Genomic DNA, 9,453 nt, shown 5'->3' on the forward strand with positions numbered 1-9,453 from the left:
ATCATTGTCGTCGTCATCATTATCATCGTCCTCCTCAGAGTATCATCATCATCATTATCATCATTACCACCTCGATATTATTAAAACTAAATAATGTTCGGCTTGGTCATTGCATCAAATGAACCTCTCCTTATAACTGTCATCAATTTGTTTTTTTATCATTACTTTCATTTTATGGTTTATATATGTATATATATATATTGTGACATCACTTTTCTGTGACGTCACTTTTCTGTGACATAACTTTTTTATATTGTATATGTAATTTTAAATGTAATTTTTTTATTTAAATGTAAATTAGCATTTATTAATTTATTATATTTAGATATATTTTAGTGAGTTTAAAGGATGTTTTAATTAGCAACAAAATTGAACAAACACACACACACAAAACAACAACACACATTCACACAGCCCACACACACACACACACACACACACACACACACACACACAGAATCGAATAAAAAATTGAAAATTGAAAAAAATTGTTGCGATTTAAATATTTTACAAATTAATAACAAACTTTCCTTCAACAACAACATTAAGTTATTATAAAATTATCACCACCACAAACAACAACATCAACAACAACATCAACAACACCATCACCAACAACATCAACAACAACATCAACAACAACAACATCAACAACAACCTCACCAACAACAACAACAGCAACAAATTATTTTACAGATCACCATCAACAACATCAACAACAACATCAACAACATCATCACCAACAACATCAACAACAACATCAACAACAACATCAACAACAACATCAACAACAGCAACAAATACAACAGCAACAAATTATTTTACAGATCACTAGCAACAACAACAACTAACCCAACAACGACAGCTCCACTGAATATCTTGGTGCCTTGTCTTGAAATGAAACCACAAACCTTTCGTCAATAAGTTAGTAGCTTTTGTTATTAAATTGTAAATTTATTAATTTATTATTAATTTATTTAATAAGTCAATCAATTAACAAAACTGATTAAAAATTAAAATACAATTAAAGATATATACATTTAATGTTATCAACATGTTTTTATTTGAAAAAATTGTCACGACACAAGGTTTTTCATACTGGAAATAATTTTGCCATATTTGTCGCTCTGTTAATGTTTTCATCGCGTAGAGATGCTTTCCTCAAATTGTTCTTCCTAGTCATCGTCTTTAAAACGTTGATAGCTGGCGTGGTCAATCTCACCTGACCACCTCATCACGGTAATTCTCGTCGGTTTTAATAACCACTCAGATCATTTTAATGCTTCCAAACGGCAGATTAAACTTTCTTGTAGCATTATTTGTGGAACGTTCGTTCAAAAGGTGGAAATGATTTGCAATGAAGTACAGGCATCAGTCTAAATTAATATTCCATGTTCCCGAGAACAGCCAGCATTGCAATGGGGCGAGCCCATTCATTCTGCTGATACGTATCGGAAAAGATATATTGCAAACAAAATTATATTGGTGACACGTTATTACATTTGAAGTGAAAAATGGCTGATGAGAATAGATAAATACTGTTCACCTGTTCGTACTGGCATAAGGTTCCTTAATGGTTCCTGTGAGAAAATGTAAATATTGATTAATTATTACTTTCAAAGCGTCATTTTTAAAGGTTTGCCAAACGTTATTTTATTCCATGGGAGATGCAATGCTGACGTAACCACAAAACATTTTCATGCTTATCCGTTGGAAGTAAATATTTTCACAATTTTCTACTCTTTGTAAAATTTTAAAGAGCAGTACGTGAAAAAGATGAGTAGTTCAACTTGGATAAACAAATTAAACAGAACTGATAACATCAAGTCAGAAAATAACAACATGGGAGACGATTTATCGTTGTTTGAAGCTGCACTATTAATATTGAACGATTGAAAGATTGAAAGAGAAGAGAGAATGAGTCCAACCTGCGTGCGTGATTGGCGTGCATTCGTTCAGCTGCGTCTTCACCCAGACGACTGGCTTGCGGAAGTAGGAGTACTCCTCTGCGTGGAAACTGCACTCGAGGGTGATGGAGTCCCCCACGTCCAGCAGGTGCACCTGGCTGTCGTGCGTCATTCGGAGGTAGTAGCCTGCAATTGAGGGGCAGTCCTTTGTTTATACAGAAGGCTAGGCATGTTAAAAACTGCATGCAATTTAAAACAACTGTTTCGAAATATTTCAATTGAAGTTTACATCACGTGTGGGTAAATGAGAACTTTAAAAAAAAAAATTGTTAAATGAAAACATTTTTAAAAACCCAGATGACTTTTTCGATCCAACTTAGTAAGATGTTGCAACATTAAAGGATAAGTTTTGCAAGACAGTTGCATATGAAACCATTTTTGACGTAATCTTTCTCTTTTTTTAATTATTTGCTGGGGAAAAAACAACAGCAGTTACTAAATTTAATAAATTATAAATTTCAGAGTTTATTTCTAAATATTTATTCATTTATTTATTCTTATAGCACCAGAATTTCATGCTAGGAAATTGTAATTGTTAACAAACAATTACAACTCCCTGACCTAGATCAAGTGCAGGTCCTGTAAGGTGCTGCCACCTGCCTCCTATGCATAATGTATGAAGTTCAACTCAATTACACGAGTGGATATGTTTCTGTGTGATGTGTAGATGGTGTGTGGTGGGGTGTGGTGTGTGGGTGTGTGGGTGTATGTTGTGAAAACTTAATAATCAAGACTTTGAAATGAATTCGTAAACTGGCGAGATGAAACATTTCTGATACATTGCTGCGATTGTGCTTCAGTATTGTTCTTAATTTGGAAAATTGTTTTTTTCATTCAGAGGTCTGAAGAAAAGTTAGCAAGCAGCGCAGAAATTGTGGCTCACCATTTTTTAACCTGTAAGAAGATTTTTTAGCTTTTTTATAAACTGAGATTTTATGTACTGGACTCACCGTGTGAAAATAAGGTCGTAATTTGTTGATTTGATTGTAATAATGACTATTATTGGTTTATAAAATTTTCAAATGATTTTATTTCCAAATGAGTCATAATTTTAGTTATTCATCTGGTTTGTGGTCGTGTTGATTGGTCATTTTCATTCAAAATAAATTATATTTTCCTTGTTTAATAATTAATTTCTTTGTTTGCTTATAGATAATACTTTAAAATAAAAGAAATGCAAGAAATGCTTAGGGTTATAAAATAATTGCTGGCATACTTTAAATACGGAGATAAAATTTAAATGTGGAACGAATAAAACTGATTATAGTTATTTGAGGGATGACCAGCAAGCAGGCATCTTTCAGACGGTCAATTTGAGAGGATGTAAGAGTGAGGCTGCTAATTAGAGATACTCTGCCAAGTAACAATGAGATATATCAATGCTTCTGAATGTTTGTGTCCGTGAGTGTGTGTGTGTATGTCCCTTAATGTTTTGGAGAATGTTTTGCATGTTTGTGTGCTTTCCACAATTTGTGTGTGGCACGTGTTGTAGTTTTCACAAAAATGTGTACGTGGTTTATGATTTTAATGTCAGTTACGTTCAAGCCACTTGCAACATTTTTACTTCCACTTTTTGTTGTTTTTTTCATTCTATCTATCATAAACAATTTCATTAGAATCATTTTTTAGAGAATATTCAGCTATTTTGGAGTCCGTGGAAGGAACTGCTCAATGATTTCACAGCAGTTTACTTCCCACCAGTTCCGATTAATTTCAACTGGCTGTCAATCACAATCAAAAATGACGTCCACTTATTTTAAATTAATATCAAATTCACCATCGATTCCACCAACAAGTTTGTTAGCATCATCGTTGTCATCATTATTAATATTTATCTTCATCAATCATCGTCATCATCATCTTCTTCATCATCATCTTCTTCATCATCATCTTCTTCATCATCATCTTCATCATCATCATCTTCTTCATCATCATCTTTTTCATCATCATCTTCTTCATCATCATCTTCATCATCATCATCTTCTTCATCATCATCTTCATCATCATCATCTTCTTCATCATCATAATCGCTGCCGTTATTGTTGTTATCAATCATTACCATCATCATCCTCCTCACCATCATTATCATTGCCGCCACCATCATCGTCATCATCATCGTCAGCGTCATCATCCCAAACACTAAGCAATGAACATTTTTCAATCCCAACATTTCCCTTTATGAAGTGGCTCGTTTGAAATTCGCAACGATTATGAACGGCGTCTGTTGGCACTGCGTGTGAGAGAGTGATAATGAGGAGGAGGATGACGATGATGATGACGCTGGTGAATATGGTGATGATGTTGTTGTTGATGATGATGATGATGACGATGATGATGATAAGGATGACTTTGGTAAATGTAATGGTGTTGTTTTTGTTGTTGATGATGATAATGATGTTGTTGTTGTTGTTGTTGATGATGATAATGATGATGATGGTGTTGTTGATGATGATGATGACATTGGTAAATGCAAAGATGTTGTTTTTGTTGTTGATGATAATAATGATAATGATGATGTTGTTGTTGTTGTTGAAAATAATAATGATGATGGTGATGAACATAGTGATGATGGAGTTATTTTTCAGATAAAAAGATGCCGTGCTGATGATGATGGTTAAAATGAATACAACTAAAAATGGTCATGGTGGCAAGAATTTTTTAATAACATATAACATGTTTAATATTGTAATTATATTTAATATAATATATATTTATATAAAATTCATAATATTATACTATGAATATTCTTATAATTTAATATTTAAGATAATTTATTTTACTGAAATAATTTTAATAAAAATTTGACCGCCTCGAGCCATCCTCATGATTGATGCTCTGAAGTTTTTTTTTTAAATTTCACGAGATGTCGTCTCATTTAATGCGTTTATTTATTTGATAGATTACTGCACTGGCTTCATAAAATTGTCGCACAATGAAATTTTCACGTGAGAATTTCAATTTCATCTACGCTGATGGTTATGTACAGTGTTGACGAATCTGCTGATGCTTCTTTGAAAGTGGTTTCAAATGTGCGCTGAGCCTCGCTGAGCGATGGCAACTTCTCACAAAACACAACAAATGAATTTCTATAAATGAATTGCACTTGAATGAATTACACAATTTTTATCTGAATTAATTGAATCTATATGAATGTATTGGGTACGTAATAAATGATTCATAGTGGCAGCCAAGAAACACGGAGCATGTTGAAGTCACACGCACACGCACTTACACGCACACACGCACACGCACACGCAGACAAAATGTTGTTTCACATAATGATGGTTCACACGGCTAATGCGCTTACTTGCAACGTAATTTCTATTGATCAATTCTCCATTCAATAATCCATCCAGGATGAGAAATTTTGATTCCCAAATGTTTTTTAATGTTTTTCATGGCAACAGATTTATTTAAACAGAAATTTATTCAGTGAAAGTGAGTGAAATAAATATACCTTCACATAAAATATCAACTCACATTCTGGATTTTATTGAACGAATTAAAAAACTGATTATCATTAAAATGAAAAATGTTATTTAAGATTCAGTAACATTTGTTGGTTATCAATAAATAAGTATAAAATGTTGATGTATAATTTTGATGACACAATGTATATAACATAAAATAACAAATGAGATCAAAACAAATTTTTTTAATTATTCAGCATTGTCACTTCTTGTTGCTAGATGGATTGTTGGGCAAATGATTTTCGTAAAATATTTATGATGATAAAAAAAATGCTGTTGAACTTGATAAATGGGTAATTTTTGTTGGTTAATGTTTTCATAAATACTTGAACAAGTTTTTATATTAAGCTGCTTTCACGAAAAAGCAAACATCACGTACTTTTGTTCGTATTCGTTTATGTTGTTCATTTAAATTCAGATATTGAACTGGTATGTTGTTTTTATTTGCATTTCAAAAATAGCAGTTCAATGATGGTAAGCAAGATAAGCTGTACAAACTGCGCGTATGTTTAACGCATTATATTATTCAATTTCATTCTTCAATTGAAATTTTTGAAGTTTTTGCCCTTCTTACAAAGCTTGACTGGTCCAACTTGCCAAACATTGAAACGTAGGTTTTCAGGTGATTGATAATTAAATATATAAGCAATAATAATTGGAAATATTGTAAAAATTTATCTGTGATCAATATTAAGCAGTAATAGTTACCTCTTATAGCTTAATTGATATTTTAAACATTGAAAAACCATAAAAAACATTTTCGAAATACACTGTAAATATTTCTTTTCTTCACATACAACGTATTAACATTTTGGTCTGGTTTACTACACTGATAAAATGCCACACTGATGAATGATAATTGAAACAAATTGTCTTCTCACGTCTGCTTGAAATTGGGACTGGCAGCACCAATTATCGGATGCAAGTTGTTCATTTTCACAAGTCTTTCAGTCGGAAAAATATTTCCAAAAAAGGTGTCTCAAAAGTTTTTAATTTGAAATAATTTTAAATTGCATATATCAAGTGAAAGTGTGTAATGTGGCAATAAATTTTGGTGATGAACTTTTGATTCATTCATCCTTATTTGTTAAAATTTTAGAGGAATTAATAACTCAATGTTAGCATCTTATGCCCATCAGCAACCGCATTTGAGAATAACATTTAAATTTTCTTTAATTTTTATTTGAACTGAATTTTTCAAAGAATTGAGTTAAACATCGTCGCACGTAATCTTTCCTGACATCTCCAGCGATTAATTTTTCTAAAAAATAAAATGACAGATAAAATGTCTTTATAATAAAAAATAAAAAAAACATGAAACATTCCACCAAAAATTATAGCAAAGAAGATGATGATGATGTCACATGTTAATGTTTCTATGACCTTTGCGTATTTGGCTTGAAAATTAAAAAATATTCAAATAATAATTTCGGATAATAATAAAAATGAAAAATATTTTCTACACTTTTAAAAATTAGAAATACAAGTCAGAGAGAACGCGGAATCACAACAGCTTACAAATGAAAGGAAAAGAAGTTTGCATTCAACATAGTCGTTCGATCAAATGTTTTATGTTTGAAAATTCAATACAGCACAAACAACTTTTCCCGAATGTTTGTGGGTTATTTAAATTTCATTCATGTGCACGCAATTTTGAAAATGCTGTTATTATTATTAATCATCGTCAGACAGTCAAACATGGAACGCCTGTGGAAGGTACATTGGAGATTACGTATTTCATACACTTTCAACAGAAAGGTGCCGAGCAACATTGAAAGTCTGTTGTACATGCTGTATGGTTAGTGGTTGGCACGTTATCAACTTAGCACGTAGTAATGATTCAATCTGTTCAACTTATTAAATTATATATTTCAATTTCCTAGGACGTGGAGGAAGCGCTAGAGAAATAATTTCCAGGAAGAGTGAAAAAATTTTAAATTTAAAAGATGATAAGAAAATTATACTACGTAAATTGCTTCTTTAATTTAGAATTCTAGGCCTAAATTGTTTATGAAACTTTCAAAAAATATAACAAACTTCGTGCAATATTTGTTGAAAGTCAAAGTTCATTTTAACTTTAATTCGTGTACATAATTTAATTTAATTTCTTGCGAAGAAAATTTTCTAGAAATTATTAATTGTTGCCTTGGAATTCGTAGATTGGGTTGAATATTTGAAGTTTTTGTGACTATAACATTAGCAATCTTGTCACTTGCAGCGCATCCTACATGGTTTTCAGTAATTTTCAGTAACACTACAATAATTGCAATGGTTTGATAGATTTGAAATTATTTTTTTGCCTCTTTCATACCGCGTTATGGATGGACAGAAAAATAATTCTCGCGAAATTAAAATTCAAAGATATTAAACGAAAAACAATTCATTTTTTAATAATCTTTGAAAAACAAGTTTATCTAAAAAAAAGAACAAAGATGAGATATGGTTGATTTTTGAGGTACATCAAAGTATGTACAAGTTGGCCTCATAAACATGAACATTTTCAACGTTAGCTCGTTGCAGAGCGACATCTAACGCAGATTTATGTTGGAGATAATTAACATTAATGGTTATTTATGTTTCATTGCAAGGAAGTGCGCAGGAGTTTTTGTGCGAAACTCACCAAATTAAGATCTAATCCGTGGTCAGCAAGCGAAAGTTATAAATACGATTTGATGAAAGCGATGAGAGATTGGATTTGAAATATCCTACTATTTGTGCTTGCAAACATAATGAAAGTTAAAAGATTTTGAATCTGGCCTGTAGGCTGGTCGTCCAACCTTCCAAGACATTGCGAGACCTCTTGTGAAAAGTTTCTGACCACGTTGTTGCTAGCTACTTATAAAAAATATTTAGTTGAATTGAAAATAAAAAAAAAACAAATCTCGATTTTGGTATATATTTTCAAATTTTTAAAAATTCAATTATTTTCATTTGAAATAAATTTTTAAAATGATGAACTCGTGGAATAGGTATCGGCGTATGACTAGACAGTGCTGATGATGTGGTGCCTGCTCTATTTCTATTAAACATTTATTGGCATGTATTAACTTTCGAGAAAAAATATTTAAGCAAGGGCATATTTTTTTAATAATTAAATAAAATAATTAAATAAATACTCACCGTGAAGTCTACAAGAAACTATTTTTGCTGATACATTCAGGATTTTATCGAAGGACGCACGTCCTTTTTTATCAAATAGTATTGAACCGTTTCTAATCAAACCAGGAAAAAATGATAAGTGTTCATATGTCTTCATGTCAGTGTATATGCAGCTGTGTGTGAATTGAAGGTTGTTGTTTGAAATTCGCGTTTGTGAACTTTTCAACTCAATGTCGCCATATGATGTGTGCATTAGCGTATTAAATGGCCAAAATAACCCTAACCTTGCCACCACCGTGACCGATGCCTGCGTCCTGGCTGGCCTGGCTGGCTGGTTCACATGCAAATAAAAATAGACTGATGAAGCTTGCAAATTTGTTATAAGAATGTTATAGGAGCTATTTACCAACAGCAGTTTTAAAACTGCTCAACTATCAATAACCCTTCAACATTTCAGTTTCCGAAAAAACATGAGTTCATCGCAAGATAACATAAACAAATGAAACTTATTTGCAATATCATACATAAACATCCATCGCCAACCAACACCACCACTACTAACTTTCAGCCACAATTTGTTAACTGGAAATGTTTTAAAGGTAAAAACTTACGTAAGGAGATGTTTCTCTATTTATCTCGGAAATGTTTTCTCAACAGGAGGCAGGCTTGTTTAGGCAGAGGTTTGCACCTAGCAATCTGGCCAGGTATGCGGCGTTGATACATGGAAGGTATAATTTAAATAGAAACTAAGCTGCCTTCTTCAAAAGCAATCTGCAGGCAGTCGGGCATCAAATGAAACTTATTTGCAATTTCATACATAAACATCCATCGTCCGAAATGCTTCTTCGTCGTCATTGCCATCCCCGATGACAACCTCATCATCAACACATCCTTCAACCATGTTTTCAACTAACCAT

The 9,453-nt window shown here is 32.2% G+C and overlaps 1 protein-coding gene across 1 annotated transcript; it reads right to left on the reverse strand.

Moving 5' to 3' along the window:
- Nucleotides 1-7,897: 7,897 nt before the first annotated feature.
- HELRODRAFT_178159 (hypothetical protein) lies at nt 7,898-9,453 on the reverse strand (the record flags this gene model as incomplete). The annotated part of the gene is made up of 5 exons (XM_009026295.1): nt 7,898-7,965; nt 8,147-8,269; nt 8,558-8,709; nt 8,821-8,867; nt 9,451-9,453. 5 exons carry the CDS (start codon nt 9,451-9,453, stop codon nt 7,898-7,900), a joined length of 393 nt encoding a protein of 130 aa, XP_009024543.1.

Source organism: Helobdella robusta (genome assembly GCF_000326865.2).
Source record: "Helobdella robusta unplaced genomic scaffold HELROscaffold_46, whole genome shotgun sequence".
NCBI classification, from domain to species: Eukaryota; Metazoa; Annelida; class Clitellata; order Rhynchobdellida; family Glossiphoniidae; genus Helobdella; species Helobdella robusta.